Genomic DNA, 18,678 nt, shown 5'->3' with positions numbered 1-18,678 from the left:
ACCAGAAACTCCTTTCTACAGATGTATTGAGTGCAGTGTGTGCACATGTGATGCACGTATGTGCAATGTGTGCACTATGTGATGCAATATGTGTCTTTTTAGGGGTTTATGTGTCTTTTTAGCTGTGCTGATTTTTGTAAAATCTGAGGAAATCAGCTGTGTCATCTAAGCAACTAAATATCTATCCATAAGATTAGGAGTTCTCACTGTTCCTTAGAATCACTATTAGAATCACTGTTTCAGCATTTTGTCCCACATTAGAAAGGAAAAGTAGACTTGACAAAAAGAGCTGTTTAAGGTTAGCATCGTATTGGCTAAAATGTGAATCTTTGCTAAGAAATGCAGGACATCAGGTGGCAATCTTTACTCTTTAATTAGATTAACTTCTGTTTATTGAGTGCAGTCATTGGTTGTTACACTGTTATTAATAGTTCCTTAGTATTTATATGGTCTGGAATCAGAAAAAGCTATTAGGTAGGGGAAAATGTGATTTTTTTTTTCTTAAATGAGTGAAGCCTCTAGTTTAGCCTTTACTATAATAGTTAAGACTGGATGACTACTTAATATTTCCACTTAAATAAAGGCTGATAAGTGTGAATTTTTATTCCAGTTCTCTGGAGGTAGGGGGTCTTTGATTCCAAAAATATCTTGACTTAATGTATTTCACATGCATTTCTAGTGCATTCTAGAATCAGAAGAAAATGCTAGGCTGGAGGGAGTATCAGAAGATCGTACCTCTGTCACCCTTCCCTTAGATAAGATCACTTGTACCTGATGGGTGCTTGTCTTTGAAGTCTCCTGTGGTAGTGATTCCACTGCCTTACTGCAAGGTTATTCAGAGAACTCATTCTCCTGGCAATTCTTCCTGTTTACTGAATCTGAATCAAAATTCAGGTTTTATCATTGAGGAACGAGGCCTTGAGAGTCTCTGTAGGCAGGCACACAGAATGTTAGGAATTAAGGAGTAGAGGCAGAGCGTCATCCTTCTCTGTAAATGCATGAGCTGCCCAGATGTTGAGGAGTGCTCACTTTTCTAATTCCTCTCCACCAAAAATCAGTTTAAAACAGGATATGAAAAGGAAGAAGGGTGGGAGAAGATCAAAGGGTATAGGGATTTTTTCTGCATGGAGGCAGACAAAACACACTGACTTTCTTGCCTAGAAGAGGGATTTGGGGGTGGGGGAGGTATGATAAAAAGCTTTTACAAAACTATGAATGGTTTAGAAATTACTAAATACAGAATGATTTCTTTCCTTTGTCACTGTGAGGCGTCCAGTGACACTGAGACATCAAGCTCAGAAAAGAACTGCTACCCTAAAATGAACGAACAAAACCCCCAGAAAACCCAAACCACCTGAACGTGGAATTAGGTTGTGGAACTAAGTATTAATGGGTCTTGTAGGGTTTTGGAAGTGATTAGACGACTTTTTGGGGACTGATCTCTTCCCAGTTATTAAGTGCAATGGTTGCAGTTCAGGTTTGGCTTCAGGAAGGCATTAAACTGATGATTATCATGAAATTCTGGAAAGGTTCTCTTTTGGTGCTTTTAAAGCAAGTCAAGTCCCACTGCAAGTCATACTGAGTATCTGCAAGTTATACTGATTATGCCAGTTGGTAATGCAGATATACCTATGCATCTTAAAGTAAGCCAGCTTCCTATTTCAGTCCAGGCACTTTTCACCTGCTTTTTGTCTGTACSTTAATCTTTCTACTCATTTTGCAAGGTTTCTTGATTGAAAGCAGCTATATAGTTTTGGTGCCTTATGTTTTCCGCACCTGTGCATACCAGTTTCCACAGCTTAGCCTTGCCTTGTGTGGCCCTTCTCATGTTGGAGCCCAGCATGTGGTGTAGCTTGAGACCTGGACTAAGGAGAAAACAGCTCTTTTTTAGCCTGAAATATATCATTGCTTGGTTAGATCCAGCCTGATGAAAAATAGGTTTTAGTCCTCATCAGTTTAATTATTTGCTGACTGTCACCTGTCAGGGATGGTGATTTGAGATATACCTTTAACAAGGAGAAAGGATTAGAAGGTTAACTGTTGAATCTGTTCTGTTGCCTACTCAATTTTGTTTCTGGACGCAAAATTGTGATTATAGGACTGTTTCAGTCCAAAAAAAAGTTTCAAATTCAAGTCTACCATGCAGCTTTTTAAGTTCGAATTTAGCAGTTTTTCTTGCCTATTTTTAAAATCTTTGTGCAGTGGGTTAAAGAGCATGGCATATTTTAATTCTGTCTTTTGGAGCATTGGATATGTTGTTAATAGAGCCTTAACAAATTCAGTCTTCATGTGCTAGAAGAGGTGGTAAAAAAAAAAGAAAAAAAAAAGGAAAACTTAAAAAAAAATCTTCAGATAATTTAAAATATATATTTTTTGATATTATTGAAAGGTGTTCTGTAAGACTTAACATACACTTTAGCAATACTTTCCTTTTTACACTATAATATATGTAAGAAATAGAAGTTGTTTTTAACAGCATACTTGCCAAAACACAGCGGTTCCACAAATGATAGTTTTATTCATACTCATTTTTTCCTGTGCATTTTCTTCAGAGGCTAGCCGTAGGAGTTTTGGCAGAAAATGGTTTGACACTGGAAGAATGGCTGCCTTCAGCATGGATTACAGATACTATTCCTCGCCGGTGCCCGTTTGTACCACAGATGGGGGATGAGGTATTGTAGTTTTTCCTCAACATTCTTCTTTTAGCATATTCTTGCCTCTTTTAGCTTCATCCATACACTTTTTGCAGAGATTTAATACCATTTTATTATCAGAATATTTTGAATTGCCTTTAAAACATCCTTTGATCACGTAAATTTAAACAARTCTTTTTCTCAGTATTTGCATTAGCCTTTCCTGTACTTGAAAGGATTCTGCGTACAGTATTTGGCTGTTTTTATTCCATGCTATTACAGTAACATTCCTTACTGTGCTGTGTTCAGTGTTACTTTATGCAACTTTATGTTACGACATGCTTACGCAAACTGTTAAGCATGAGATGCTTTATCTAGTGAAATTGCCCTTTAGGGGATCTTGTATGCTGAAGAATGTGTAAGAAGACTAGTAAGAATTTAAATGTTGAAGAAAGTTCAGAAACTATTGATATAGAAAATTGGCAGATTGTTTTTTGTAGTGTTGCAAGATTTTGCAAAGCATGTGGAAAGACAAACATCAGTGGATTTATTTGTATAAATGTGCTTTAAAACTGCCCACCACTTTTTTTTTTTTGAGGAAATTCCACTTACACAGGAAAAACAAAGAGCAAAAATTCAATGGTAAAAGAGAGTAAATGCATTATATGGCAACAAGATGCTGGCAGATTGACAACTCAAAATTTTTGATAGCTAACTATTATATTTCACTCTTAGGTCTACTATTTCCGACAAGGTCATGAGGCCTATGTTGTGATGGCTAAGAAGAACAAAATATATAGTATTAACCCCAAAAAACAACCATGGCATAAAATGGAATTACGGGTATGACTATTTTGCATTTTGTTTGGTGTCTWAACATCAAATAAAAGATCTGGAGATTAGTGTGAAAGAAGATGCTTGATACCAGTGTTCTTTAATATTAATGTGCATAATATTTTAAGGTATACGTAAGAGTAAAAAGTTAACAGTCAAAGGAATTCAGAGCTGTATGTTTTCTTCACTCTGTTAAGCAACTATCAGTATTGTGCTGTATTTGATTATTACTGTGGTTATACCTCACAGTAAATTTTTAAAAGCATGTCATGTTGGAAAAGAATTTCTTGTTTYGAAAGAGTAAGTTTTAGATACTTGGTCTGAGAGAAGCCTAGTGTTTTTAGTACACTCATACTTTCATATTTCAGAGAGTAGCCTTAACTTCAGCGGTGCTGCGTTTTGTTTATTTCAGGAGCAAGAGCTGATGAAAATAGTTGGTATTAAGTATGAAGTGGGTTTGCCAACTCTCTGCTGTCTTAAACTAGCTTTTCTTGACCCAGATACTGGTAAACTGACTGGAGGATCATTCACCATGAAGTAAGGGAAGCACTATTATATTCAAATTGAGAGAGTTTTTTAGATTTTTTTTTTAATTTAAAGATACCATTAATGATATATATTGAGTTTTTACTTTTAAAGTGTTGAATTCAAGAGTGATAAATTGTTAATAATATAATTATTCAGTTATCTTTTCTGTTTGCTTTTGCTGTTTTATCACTTACTAATCTTGTTCTCTGTTCTAATTAGGTACCATGATATGCCCGATGTCATAGATTTTCTAGTCTTGAGGCAGCAGTTTGATGATGCAAGACACAGGCGATGGAATATAGGTATGTGGTGAGTTTGAAAAAAAATACCGATTTTCATCATTAACTTACTTAAAAGTAAGTTAGAGTAAATGAATCTGAAATACTGTGCTGTAATTGGAGAAAAAGCTCTGCCCATAATTAGATACAGAGTCCCTCTTTATCTTTGAAGCTACAGGCAACCAAAGTATTGACAGTGATTTGTAAAACATTCAGTACAAAGAAAATCTGTTACGTGTTTGCAGGGAGGAATTAAGAATATACATTTTAAAAATATGGTGTTTACTGGCAGCTGATTGTTTATTGTATCCTATATATTGCATGTCTCTCTTGTTTAGTTTGAAGAGCCTTTTATGACTAGATTGCTGCTAGAAAGAATGTCTTTAATTTCTTCAGGCCTGGTCAGTTGTGGAAATACAGAAACATCTTCTCAACCATTTGCAATTTATGAGCATAAAGAGTTTGCATAAAGAATATGCCCATCCTATCTCTTTAGGCTCATTTGAATTCTTTTCTCATCTCCATATGGTTCAGCATCATTGAAATGCATATAATTATAAGTCAGTACTGCATGGTAGGGGCATGTTAYTGGTTTGTTTTCCTTGCCTGTGCATAGTTAATTCAAAGTGGTGGATACTGGAGAATGTGCATTTCAGTCGTGTCCTGCAGTTGGATCTATTTTTTAGTCACCTTTTCTGTGCTATGGGATAGACCACCTTTTTAAAATGAAATCTTACTAGGGGAAGTGAAAGCTTCATTATAACAAAATTATTCTCTAATCCCCTCGCTCCCCCCCGGAGTTAAAAAGTACGTATGTTCTCATTTCTAAGAACAGCCTTAGATAGGCTTTTAAGCTTTAAAAATTAAACAGGTACTACTGCCTCTTCAGAATTCAGAATGGTTAGTTACAGTTCCCCTAACACAGAAATCTGTGTTTGATACCTGTTTATAAACATATTGGCACTTCTAAATCCTTTTTAGTATCTCAATTGTGAAGTGACGTGCTCTGCGAATGAAATATTGATAGTCTTCCTTTTTAAACCAGATTTAAATGTTAAACACTTTTTGTAAACTTACTGTAATTACTTTGCAGGCTCAGTTTCTGCAGTTCTTCCGTTCAGGAGCTGTGGATAGCATTTAACAAAGCTGACTTAGTAGCATTTTCTATCTTTTTTATCTTAACACTTCAAACAAAGAATCATGTAGGGCAACAGAGAATTTCAGTGCAACAACATGTTGGTATATCTGATCATCTTATCAGTTGTTCTTAAGTAGGCATGTATTTCCACAAATACTTTGCCTCCTTAGTCTTTATTTGCYTTTTCCTTTTTGACAAGTTGTCCTCTTGAATTCACTGAAACTAAGTAAACTGAAAAAGTGATTCAGTGGGATATTAAAAGCTCTTTTATATTACTTCTTCTTAGATGTTTTTGCCGGGAAAGATGGATTGATCAACTTGCCTTTGCACATCATGATGTCCTTGCTTAACTCAGGATGCAGTTTAAACAACATGTATAAATTATATAATACCATATTAATAACTGCTATATCATCATGTATTTTTCATGATCTTGTCTGAAAAGATGCTTGGTTTTTAATTCTCTATAAAATGTGGTAATGACTCTAAGCTTGCAAATCTGTATCAATATACTTGATTCTCCTTTAAAGGTCATTTTTATTTAAAGATTCATTGAAAGACAAGCTTGGTCAGTGTCTTCTAAGATCTCACCATGCCTTGCTGTTTTTCTTGCTGTTTATGGATCTGTGGTGGTCTTCTCTGCCCCCCACCCCATATTCATACTTACCCACAAGATCACTGCAGCAGAATAGGGGTAACCACCATACCTTACATCTGAACAGCCTAGCCAGAAATCCTAACAGAACTCCAGGAAGTGTGGAGGGGCTTAATAATGTCACCCTTTCTGCTCTTAAGACTAGTAGGAGACAGATAGCATCTCCTTTCTGGGTTGGTAAGTACACTTCCAGGAGCTTGAAAGTGTGGAAAGAAGCAGAGCTGCACAGCAAAGTAGAGAGAGCCAGGGCCTTTTATCAAGCCTACAATGTAAATGATGCAAGTTTCAGGCTAGTAGTTTGTAACACTGACAGCTGGGTGTAAGAGCTCATTCTACAGTTCTGCTTCTGRCTGGTGTGAATAGGGGTAAGATTGTCTTTTGTGAGACCACATGAAGTGATGAAGTAGATAAAACTATTATAGCTCCGCCAGCAATCTTTTGACGTGCTGCCACATATCCTGACACTTTAGCTATTTTAGTAGTTTTTCCTTAGGTTCTTTGAATGAATCATGTGCTGTTTTATCACAGTGTGGAACACAATATGGAAATGTTCCTTGACAGTAGATCATCCTTTCTGTGTGCAAGTACATACTATGCTATGAATGAAACTGTTGCTGTTTTGAACCACTTGAATATGAAATCCCCAGGATTTATCTGACCTGTCCAGGTCTTCTGGACTGTTACCATAGCTCTTCATCAACAAACTGATTGTGTTTTCAAATCATCCAGTCACTAGTTTGTCTTTTCAGGACTACTATTGCTATCTTTTTTATTCTGCTATGGTTTCTACTGCTTAGCCTACCAATCAATATTTTTATAGTTAAAATTTGCACAGTCACTGGTAATTAAATACTTCTGACTATACTTTCTTAAGTTATTAAAGCATTGATCTTTTAACCTGGTCSAGCCTTGTCATATGTAGTTTGACTTCCATTATATCCTTATTGATTTTCTTTTTGTGGAATGTTTTTGTATCTATATTTCTAAGGAAGAGTATTTACTTAACTATGTTATTTATATCTTTTTCTAATGTTAATCAGCCTTATGATTTACATGTATGGATGCTTTTAGAAAGACCACACTTATAAAATTTGGGGAGTGATGATACCTTATTTTTACTGAGATTCTACTAATTGCATGTTTTTGTCTTATTACACGTAGTTTAGCCAGAATACTAACATTTGAGCTAAAACYTATTTCACTAGGATTCCTGCAGCTTTTATCTTGGACAGGTATGCATATCTGTTTCTTATATAGTAGCCAGTTTAAGTTCAACATATATTTTCATCAAATTAACATCATCTTGTGATACTCAGTTTTGGAAAAAGATGCTAAATCCCATTTTCATGAGAATAGTTGGTCTGCTGGCCCGTGTAGATGTGCTCTCTTGTGTCCCACAGATGATAGAGAGAACAGTAGAACAAGTGACGCAGGAGAATGTTCTGTGAGTGTTTTCAGCCACGTTTCCTTCTGCTTAAGAAGCATTCTGTCCATAGGAACTCCGTGACTCATGAGAAATCGGAAGCAGCTGCCAGGATATTCTCCTTGAAGCAGTTTTGAACTGCTTAATGTTCAGCCCCACGAAGATGTTCATAATTGTGCCTATACACATCTTTGTAAAACCGATTGCTAAGGAATGCCATGATAGGAGACTCTTCCTTAAGAGCCCTTAAAAATGGTTTATTCATTTAGAATAARTAAAGCACAAACTCCTATTTACATTTTTGATCTTGCATTTCAGATATATTACATATGAAATGTATATATATTGATTCTGTTACATTCAGCACAATTTGGGCTATTAATGAAAGCTTTGTATTTCTCCTAGAATTACTTGCAAACCATTAAATAAAAAAAAAAGTGCAGAAAAGAAAGAGGAGCATTTTTTTGCATCTATATAATTGCTAATACTTTGGGCATCTGCAGCAAGCATTTGGGCAGAATATTTTTTTCCCTTCATGTGGATGTATAGAAATAGAACAAACATTGCAGCAGTGGAGAAAGTGTGTGTATATTCTTCAAATTCCATTTTTAAAAAAGTACAGTTCTTGAAATCTCAGATTTAAATTACATTTGTTCTTGAATTGAATGAATGGAATATTTAATCAAAAGATTGTTTCTAAATTCTGTGGCCTGTGTTATGGAAGATGTTAGAATGGATGACAGTGTTATTTTGGCATGTAATTTTTTTTCTTTCTAATGTGCTTCTCATCTTTTTTTCCTCAGCTGTATGAATGCTTTTATGAAACTGTTTCAGATTATAGTAAATGACTGCTAACCTTTTAAAAAAGCTTAAATAAATCTAATTCTTATATTAGTCATATCACCTGTGTAATGAAAGGAAATGAACCTTTGAGTTAAATTAGGGAATTGTTTATACAAAAACACTTCTCAAACCCAAAAGGAGGATCTCAGTAGCATGTGGAAGTATTCCCCATAAAGATAGCATGTAGTGTTTAATGCAAATAGATTTTTGTTTTAAAGGAGTTACRGCATTGAAATGTCTTACCTTTATATGCATTTAAGATGTAAGTTCTTACATAAAGGTTATGTGGATAGATTTACAAATCATTAATCATTTTTATGTTAATAATTAGCTGTTTTGTTGTGGTTTAAAAGCAGCCTCCAGAAAGAATTTACTAGTAGTATTTGAAAAGGTCTGGTTATGAGTCATATATGCCTGTTGGTGCAAATATTCCAAAGGATTTCTGTTTTCAAGATCAATCCAAAAGTGTCTAAAAGCTGCTTTTGTGAGAGGAGTAAGGTGCCTTGTATTGATGAAATTATTTTGTTTCTTACCTAGGTGATCGTTTCAGGTCAGTAATAGATGATGCTTGGTGGTTTGGAACAATTGAAAGCCAGGAACCTCTTCAGCCTGATTATCCTGATAGCTTGTTTCAGTGCTACAATGTCTGGTTAGCAAACTTATCTTCAATCTTCTATTTTAATTAGATACTTCATTTGAAATACTGATTGAAGCAATGTGCTTTTGTTAAATTCAATCATGCGTCTCACTGTACTTGTTTATTATAAAACCTCAGAGTATATAAACATGTTATGTTACTAATTATTAGCAAATTACATGTTTAAGCATTATTAGTTGGTAATTTTAATGTGGTTATTTTTAAGCTGGGACAATGGGGATACYGAGAAGATGAGTCCTTGGGACATGGAGCTGATACCAAGTAATGGTATGGTACATAATCATTTATTTGCTTTAAGAGTGTATGTAAAGAAGGAAAAAATGTTATATGATGTCACCAAAATAATTGTATTTCTCTTGGGGAGGTGGAGGAATCTACAAATCATTTGTACTTGAAGATCATACTTAAATATGGATGAAAGTAAATGAACTTCTATGAACTTTTTTTTAAATGAAATCTTTCCTTGGAAAAAATGGACATACACTTATTTTTTATAGGCATGGCTGTGTGTTGGAAGTAAGCCAAAAATGCTACAGAAGTTATAATAGAGGATGTCTTTTCATACAGTTAGAGAGGCTGGAAGATAAATCTGTGCCCCAAGTAAGCTTTGAGGAAGCTGAATGCTTCGAGACCTGTCAGCATGCTTGCAGACATTCAATACATTGAAGATGCAACATAYATCTGTAGGATTGTTTGATAATAGTAGGATTTGCTCCCTGTCTGGTCCAGAACCTCTGCTGGACAGACGTGCTGCAGAGTGGACAGTATGTCATGGACACTGTTCACAGACAACTGACAATGTAGAAATACAGTATTTCTTCTTTAAACACTGATTTTTTTTTTCTTGAAGACTTCTTTAAAATMCAGTGAAAATAGAGTAGAATCAGCATTTTTCCACATTTTTCTAGGAAACTTTGATAGTTTTGTCAGTTACAAATAATTCTTTATTCTTGTAAGCTGTACTTCATTTCAGTCCTTCTTTAATGGATACCTCTTGGCCATAGGGAAAATACAGTAACATAGAAGCTAATGTGTCTAAAACAAGTAACTAAAATAGCTAGCTAGCCAAATGGGAACCTGAATGTGTTGCTATATCAACAAATACTAACTACGATTACACCTTCCTTCAAAATAAGTTTGGTTACAGAAGAGTACTTTGCATCATACCCTAAAAATCTGACTGTTGCATTTTGAATTACCAAAGATGGTAGGTSCTCAAGAGTGCCATGGTGACTGCAGTTCAATTTGCTTGCTCAGGCATTTGCTTGCTTTCTAGCATTTGACATCACAAAACTGTGACTGAGTTACATTACCACAAATCCTAGACTGAGTTACATTACCAAGAATTTGGAGGATTTAAAAAAAGAAACAATTACAAAAAAGGAGCTTCTTAATTGATCTGAAATAAATTCTAGATAGATATTTGGAAGGCTATGAATCTTGTAAATGGAGAACTTGGGCACAAAAAGTGCATTATGAGAATTAAAATTGAACATACTACAATACACAAAGTGTATTGGATGCACCCAAAACATTTTTGAGCAAATAAAAAGCTGTGTATTTCTGTTGTTTAGTAAAATGATGTTATATATCTTTGTATTATTTTTTCTTAGTTGAATAAGTATGTGTATTACACAAGATATAAGATGCTTTATTTAGTTTCTATGTTACATTCTAGCTGTATTTCCAGAAGAATTGGGAACAAGTGTTYCTTTAACAGATGATGAACGTAGAACGCTGCTCTACAAACCTCTGGATGGAGAGTGGGGTTCCAGGACCCGAGACGAAGAATGCGACAGAATTATTGCAGGGATAAATCAACTCATGACTCTAGGTAAAAACTGATTAATACTAGAAACATTCTTCTGTTGAATTTTGCAGACTGTGCTTATGTATACTTTCAAATTTACCAAAATCACTGTGCTGTGAAAAATATGCCTTTGCTTCTTGATTAACTGAAACTGTGTATTTTTTTAAAAAACAATCATGGGGCAAGTACATCTAAAACGTAAATTTTCTCCTGTTTCCAAAKGCAACTATTTTTGATAGATAATTTGACATATGCAAGAGGTTTGGTTTTTATATGGAAAAACAGGTGCTTCATGTTTCAGTTTGGCTACCAGAATCACTTGGTTAGGGTTAAAATTAATTCAGCTAGGGTTAAAATTAATTCGGACTAAAACTATCAGCTTTATGATGAACAAACGTTAGCTATATTACAAGCAGAAAGAAGAATGATATGTACTTACCTACAGAATGGATACCTATGTGTAATTTCTCCGGTAGTAGCTTTTTTTAATTGCCCTTTTCGCTTCCTTCCACTCCCTTATTTATATCTGAAAAATAGTTTGTTTTTTTTTTTTTTTTAAATTTAATTTAAAATAATTGAAAGAAAAACACTTAAAATTAAAAAAAAAAAAAACACTAAGTCGCAATCTTGAAATATTTTAATACCTAAATAAATAGCTCACATAAATCACAATAAATCATAACTTACATGATTTCTTTGGTGACAGGCTGCATAAGAAATTTCCTTTTGCTTCTGAAAGAAATGAAATATCTACACAATACGTTAATCCAAATTACAGAATTATACAAAAACATTTAAGGAAGTGAGACTTTTAGTTGTTTTCGATGTGTATACCATCTAGGAGTAATGGTTTTATATTTTGCATTATATCATATCGCATACTGTTCAGTTTGGGATTTAACTATTTAACTATAATGTATGTGGTACCTATTTGTACAAAGTGACAGTTGCTAGAACATGCATAAGAGTAAATAAACAGTTTTTAACAGAAGAGTAGTCTGTTTAGCAACAACATATTTTCTGTTTTTAAAGACTTGAAAAAGACTTTGAATGTTTTTAATTGTTTTTGTATTACTATATTTTCTCTTGAGATCTAAGATGTTAAAAAAAAAAAATGTGTCCAAGCACATGTGATGCTTCTAACCATAGGAGGATCAAAAATACAGCGGACTTAAATTGCTGTACAGTCTTTTGGTATTATAGTGAATTGGCTTGGGAAAGCTGCTGTGTTTTTTGATCGTGTCAGGAGGTTAGGTTTCTGTTTTATTTTGTGATTTTTTTTCCCCTCGCATCTTATTGAGATTGTAATAGGACTGTAACTTTATGGTATGAATTTATTGAATTGCTTTGTTTGAAATTGGAGAGTAGCAATATAAAACAAAGTGAAATTAGTCCATCTAGTAAATAACAGTATTAAATTGCTTGTCTTAAAGTAGATTCAAATGCATAAATTAGATTAAAATGTGCGTATTTTTTCCATGCACTTAGCATGTCTCTGAGGAGCATGGTGCTTTATGCACAGCAGACTGGCTAGTTGCTACAGTTATTATACTTACAGCATACACTTAYAGCAAGCACTTTTATATGTAAAATACTACAAATACTTTAGACTATATAGAATTGTCACTGATTTGGGGGGGGTAACTGTTGTATGTTTCAAACATGGAGAAATACCACGTAGCAGGTGAGGGGGGGGGAATCTTAAAATGGGTAATGTATATATAATRGGTTTTGTATATATAACTATTTTTTCCTTTTCTACCTAGATATTGCTTCTGCGTTTGTGGCACCTGTGGATCTTCAAGCTTACCCAATGTATTGCACTGTTGTGGCATATCCCACAGATCTCAGTACCATTAAACAAAGACTGGAAAGCAGATTTTACAGGTTAGATCCAAGTCTGTTACCACTGTGAAATGCTGTCAGCCATAATTTCGATAGCTATTTGTCTTGTAATACATGACAGGTGTGCTCTTTTCATTTGTTTCACCTATCCTTGATCGAGGTTTCTGTTTTATAAAACATTAAAAGGGATGGAAAAATCTCTTCTGCAAAGTGCATTTCAGAACAACGTGGTATTCAAGTTCCTACTTACACAAATAATTAGCTCTGTGTGAGATTCAAATTGCAGGACCAGAGATTAGGTCAGTAAAGTGATTTTAGTCAAAAGAATTGTTTCCACTTAATTATTTTTAAAAATTCAGTAAGAGCAACTATAGATGTGAAATGTTACTGACCTTCTGTACTTTTTAAAAATCTTACATTGTCCCTTTAAGAAAGTGCACAGAAAATAGAACTACTTAAATTATTGGTCTTGACATTCTAAATTGTGTGTTACTTGATTGGATAGTAACAAGAAGTAACTCTTCTTACTTGCTGGCTAAGTTTTGACTTTTTCCAAAACTGCGATCGCAATCACTTTTTTTTTGGGGGGGTGGGGAGGGGGGTAAATGTTACCCAAATTAGAGCATGTTCCTTTAAAATACTTGTGCTCTTTTGATTCTTTGAAAAATTCTAATATGAAATCTAGTCTCCCTCTAATATTTGCATTGAGTACATGTGGATAGCATGTTGCTTTGGGCAAAACTTGAAAGTTTTTTGTATGCTAGTAAGTGAAGATAGCATTCTAAAACAAGATTACTTTCTCAATTTCAAAAAGCCCTGGTTCTTATATGTTATAAGGCCATAGTGCACATGCATTGTTCCATGTTAGTTCTGTGATATGAGATAATCCAGATTTAGCTTTCATAATTTACTGGTTTTTAATAAGAAATGACAAGGAATTTTTAATCACTATTTCTTTGATCGAAAGTGTAAGCAGTTATTTTTGGTTATTAGCATACCTTCTTTAGTARATCAGTTTTTACTGGTTTGTAGTATGCCAAAGCCTGGTATGTTACAGAAGTATTGTATTCTGCCATGTATTCTGCTTTCCAGTAAAAACTTTCTCTTTACATTTTGTAGGAGGGACTGTTCATACTGCATGTGATGTCTTTGGTAGCTTTTTGTGAGGCTTATCTTAGATCATATTCTTCCTTGTGAAACAGGAAACTTAGCATACCTCTATGTAAATAAAAACAAAATAAAAAAAGCAAACAAAAAAAAATCCTCCTTTCYCCATCATTTCTGGCATATTGTAGAAAGGAATGTTGGACCCACAAGCACAATTAAATTGCATCTAAATGCTTATGGTACATTAAACATGCTAAATGGTTCCCCATTTACTCTACCCTTTAAAAATGAATTGTGCGGTATTTCCTTTCTTTTATTGAATTTTACTAGCATAAAAGTGGAAGATTATAGCTTCTGTGCTGTTTGAGATTTTCTAGGAAATAATGTCATTTTTTAATTGCACCTTTTTAGTTTCTAATTTTTTTTTCACCTTTTTTATTTGAATCTGCCACTTTTTTCTTAATTGTTGCTATTCTGTAGTTATGTCATTAAATCAGAGTTATGTAAAGGGTGATTGAGAATTCTGATTGTTGTCCAGCTGTTGGAGAAAATTTTATCAGTTTAGTACATTTTTTAGTACTATTTTTTAATCCTTAGCTGTGACTTGAGGGGTAATTTATGCTGGGTTATGAATATCATAAAGGAATAATAAAAGCTAAAGACTACTAGCTGAATTTTTCCAAGGAGCATAAGCTGTAAACTGTTAAAACGATTTACGTATGTATTTATCCCAGGACATACTTGAGAACGGGAAGCCTAAGGAAGCTGCCTCCTGCTGGTCGTGTAGGGCCTCTTATCTAAGAGTGTGTTTTCTGATTTAGTACAGGAAGATGATGAATGGGCAGTGCATCAGAGGAATCATGTAAGGCAGTTTCTCACACGTTAAAAACGCAGTCTGTTTGATGCTGGGTTTTCCGTGCGTTCTCTCCTTTCAAACACAGGCGACTGTCTTCGTTAATGTGGGAAGTCCGCTACATAGAACATAATACTCGGACGTTTAATGAACCAGGAAGTCCTATTGTCAAATCTGCCAAGTTTGTCACGGATCTTCTGCTACATTTCATAAAGTGAGTTGCTTAGTAGCTCTGATAGTTTTCCTGCTTCTTACCAACGTACTTAGCTTTTTGAAATCTGAATTTTAAAACAAGGTAGTTCTATAGCTAGAACAAATCTGTTGTCCGCTCTTGGGGCAGAAACGAATAAAGTTTGTGTTGACAAAAAAAGAGCACGTAAATTTGCAAAATATGATACAATTTTTACTGAAGTTGATAAAATGCAGGCTATCATCAAGTGTAAAAAGAAAATCATTTAATAATGAAAAATAAGATAGATTTTACAGTTTTAAAATGACATTCTGTCATAAGCTTCTAAAGAAGTTTTTTGAATGAGTATAAAGAGCATGAAGAAACCGTCTGAATCAGAAATGTACCAACTAAAAGGACATGTTTTACAGTGGATTGACATAGAACTTTTTTTTACTTCAAATGACTTTTACTTCAAATGATTGAAATGGATCTGATATTTGCATGCAATGATATGTACATTTGTAGTACTTTAGGAGTCTAATTTTAACTTTTAATACTGCATATATTAATTATTATGGTAATTGAATTCTAAAGTCTTTACAACTGTTATAACCTGATTGAAAATGGTATTTGACATGCAAAATGAAAAATCAGAAGGCTTTGTAATTGACAGAGAAAAGGGAAAAATATTGCAACACTTCTGTAATTTTTATAAACATTCTAGCACTCTTACAGAAAACTTTTTTGTTTAAAAATCTCCAGTTCCCCCAACCTAGAAAGACTGCTATGGGAAAGCAGGTTTCAGTTTGGAAGTGATATTTTCATGTAGAGAGATTAAAAGACTCCTCTGTTCTAAATGTTTTTCTATTCTTGTTAAAAGAAAACTGAAGTCAATGAGAAATGTTTCAGAGCTCTCACACTCCGGTGACATCTCCAGACCTGAAGTCTGTGAGAGCTTATGGAGTGTGTCCACTGTGTAGATTTTCTTGTGTACAGTGGATGCTGCTGTTCCCACTTGGGAAAATTACTTTTTTTAAAAAAAGAAAAACTATGTGACATTTTTTTACTGAATTTAACACATTAAAACAGTTACTCAGTGTAGCATGGGATATTTTCATTTTTTTATTTTGTGTTTTCTTATATAACACAAGTRTTACATTTTAAGTGATAACTAAAGCCATACATACTTATTTGAAAACAAGATTTTTATTCCTTATGTAAGTCTTTGACATTACATGTGCTTTTTGATTCCGATACTAGCTGGAAGGTGAAATACTGGAAAATACTTAGAAAGGCTTCAGATGCTAAAAGTTTTAGTGAAACATTCTTTAGGAATAGGTACACATTTGAAGAGCTTCCCTATTCCTAATTTTGTTCCTCAACATCTTTCATCCTATGTGGCTTTTCTCAATTAATTAAGCAGCTCAGGGTTTTTCAGACTGTGTGTTTTTAATTGATGTTGCTGAATTAGTGCAGCAGATGTATATTATTTCATAATGACCTATCGCCACTTTAGCTTGTGCCTGTTAATAAAGTCATTTAAGTGAACCAGTGATGCATATAAAGGCTAGAATTCCAGAGATTTTTAGGGATCTAACTTCAGTAAAAATCACTGCACACTGATTCTGTGTTTCTAGCAAGAGTGAAATACCTAAATGCCTCTGACAGTTAAGGGTTTAGTCTCTGGGTTACTTAAGCCCTTTAGAAGCAGAAAATCCTGTGTGTGTATTTTTTGTTTGTTCTTTTATTGTTATTTCCCCCTCTCTTCCTTTCCCATCATATTTATATTAGCATGTATTGTGGATTAGGATTTGAATGTAAAGTTGCTTAGTGGTGTGTTGCGTGTGTGTGTGTGTGTGTGTCTGTCTGTCTCTGTGTGTGTGTGTGTGTGTGTGTGTGTGTGTGTGTGTGGTGGTGGTGGCGGCTTGAATTGTTGCATAGTAAAAAAAAAAAACTTGGGGTTTTTCTTTTTGTTTGCTATTACTGTGTTTGTAGAATTTGACATGTTATACATCTATTTTTAATTCTGCATATTTTGTTGAATTAGATTATACAGGTCTATAAACAGTGGCAGTAATCACAGAATCRGTAAGGTTGGAAGGGACCTCTGGAGATCATCTAGTCCAACCTCCCTGCTCAGCAGGGTCACCTAGGGCATGTTAGGGTTGCATCCAGGCAGGCCTTAGTCCTCTGAAAAGCAACATTTATTTGTCTAACTTCTTAGGTTGTGGATGATATTACATTACAGTGGATTTAATGTAATGGTGCTGTGTTCTTAAAGCAACAGCCTAAAAGTCTTTTATGTGGTATAGTATTAGATCTTTCTAATGCTGATAAAATCCATAGTTTCAATTTTAAAACATTATCACTGTTAAGTGGTCTGTATTGTAGGGAGTTCAGATAATATATTACAGCATTTTGAATAAGATTAGCTTTTCTTACTGCTATGTTCCTTTTAGTATTTCTTTGAYGTTAATCACTTTATTTGGGAATGACTTCATAAACATTTTCCCTTTTCTTGTCAAAAAATAGTTGATCCTACCGAGGGAGATGAAGATTAAATGTTAAGTGTGTGTTTCTTGTTACACAGAGACCAGAGTTGCTATGATGTAATTCCATTATACAACGCAATGAAGAAGAAAGTGTTGTCTGACTCTGATGAGGTAAGTGGTTGTGCCTTAGACATTGGTATTGCTAGACTGGAGAAATAGGACTGATGTTGCTCTCCCACTTGAAAGAGAAGTACTGTGCTTCACTGCAAGGGAGTAGGAAGAACTTTTCATCATCATGTTTTTTTCTTAACAGCCAGGAAACTGGTAACAATCCAGCTTCCTCTCCTGTAGAGAAGAGAACTTAAACACTTTATTGGAGAAGTTAGGTGGTTCTTTAGACTTTTGAGAGATTTTCAAAACTGACAATCATATGAAATGCTTTCCAAAGCACAGGGATATAACAGCAAAGACTCAAATTGTAAGTGAAGTTTAAAAGGGCTCAGCTTCTCATGTGTGTTTATATTTTTTTAACCTTTTTATGCGACTCATTATCTTGCTCAAAGGAAGAAGAGAAAGATACAAATGTGCCAGGGACTTCCACTAGAAAAAGAAAGGTAAGATCATGGGCTTTTTGTTTTTGTTTAATGATTTATACTTCTGTGAATAGTTTGAAATGCATTTGTTAAAAAAAAAAGAGGTTGTAAAACTGAATGTTCTTTGATTATACAATTTCAGCTTTTGGAGAGTTGAGCTTCTAGTAACTGAAGTATTCTAATGAGCTATGGAATGTAAAAGTATTTTTATCTGTGCTGTTGCACATTACTAGTTAATTAGAATTTATATTCTTCAAAGTACTTTTTTCATTTTATCAAAACAGCTAGGTTTATTTTACATTTATCAGACAATATTGTCATTTCAGGATCATCAGCCGAAGCGACGGCTACGTAATAGAGCCCAGTCATATGACATTCAGTCATGGAAGAAGCAATGCCAGGAGCTGTTGAATCTCATTTTTCAGTGCGAAGACTCTGAACCATTTCGACAACCAGTGGATCTCCTTGAATATCCAGTGAGTGTTTTAGGATATGAAGGCTCGTTATAATCTTGTTTTTACTTTTGCTAACCCTGGCCATTTTTCCAGCTCTTCCAACTGAAACTTCAGGCAGTTCTATCAACATCAGTGTTGTTGTCAGTTTGCTTGATTGTCACCTGTTAATACTATTTATCGTTATCTTTTTTAACAAATTTCACAATAAGCTGTACTCRGCTGTTCTCTTAAATATCTTAATTGCAAAATGGTTTATATTAAGAGATGTCTTTGTTCTTGAGCAAATTACAACTTGTGTAATGAAGATGCACTTTCTGAATGGATAGCAGTCATGTATGATGCAAATACAATATTTGGTTGT

The 18,678-nt window shown here is 34.3% G+C and overlaps 1 protein-coding gene across 2 annotated transcripts in view; it reads left to right on the top strand.

Moving 5' to 3' along the window:
* PHIP (PHIP subunit of CUL4-Ring ligase complex) overlaps positions 1-18,678 on the top strand; it is a 116,011-nt gene that overhangs the window by 83,864 nt on the left and 13,469 nt on the right. For both annotated transcript variants that reach the window (XM_085316072.1, XM_085316071.1), the window contains exons 24-35: positions 2,553-2,672; positions 3,369-3,476; positions 3,880-4,004; positions 4,215-4,297; positions 8,870-8,981; positions 9,196-9,257; positions 10,669-10,824; positions 12,567-12,687; positions 14,694-14,819; positions 17,368-17,440; positions 17,833-17,883; positions 18,189-18,338. In XM_085316072.1, the coding sequence (XP_085172198.1) occupies positions 2,553-2,672; positions 3,369-3,476; positions 3,880-4,004; positions 4,215-4,297; positions 8,870-8,981; positions 9,196-9,257; positions 10,669-10,824; positions 12,567-12,687; positions 14,694-14,819; positions 17,368-17,440; positions 17,833-17,883; positions 18,189-18,338 (1,287 nt within the window). The remainder of the gene's footprint in view (positions 1-2,552; positions 2,673-3,368; positions 3,477-3,879; positions 4,005-4,214; positions 4,298-8,869; positions 8,982-9,195; positions 9,258-10,668; positions 10,825-12,566; positions 12,688-14,693; positions 14,820-17,367; positions 17,441-17,832; positions 17,884-18,188; positions 18,339-18,678) is intronic.

Source organism: Rhea americana, unplaced genomic scaffold, assembly GCF_003343005.1.
Source record: "Rhea americana isolate MKP2758 unplaced genomic scaffold, rheAme1 scaffold_45, whole genome shotgun sequence".
Classification (NCBI taxonomy): Eukaryota; Metazoa; Chordata; class Aves; order Rheiformes; family Rheidae; genus Rhea; species Rhea americana.
The sequence above is the reverse complement of the archived record's forward strand: the minus strand, read 5'-3'. Positions and strand labels throughout refer to the sequence as shown.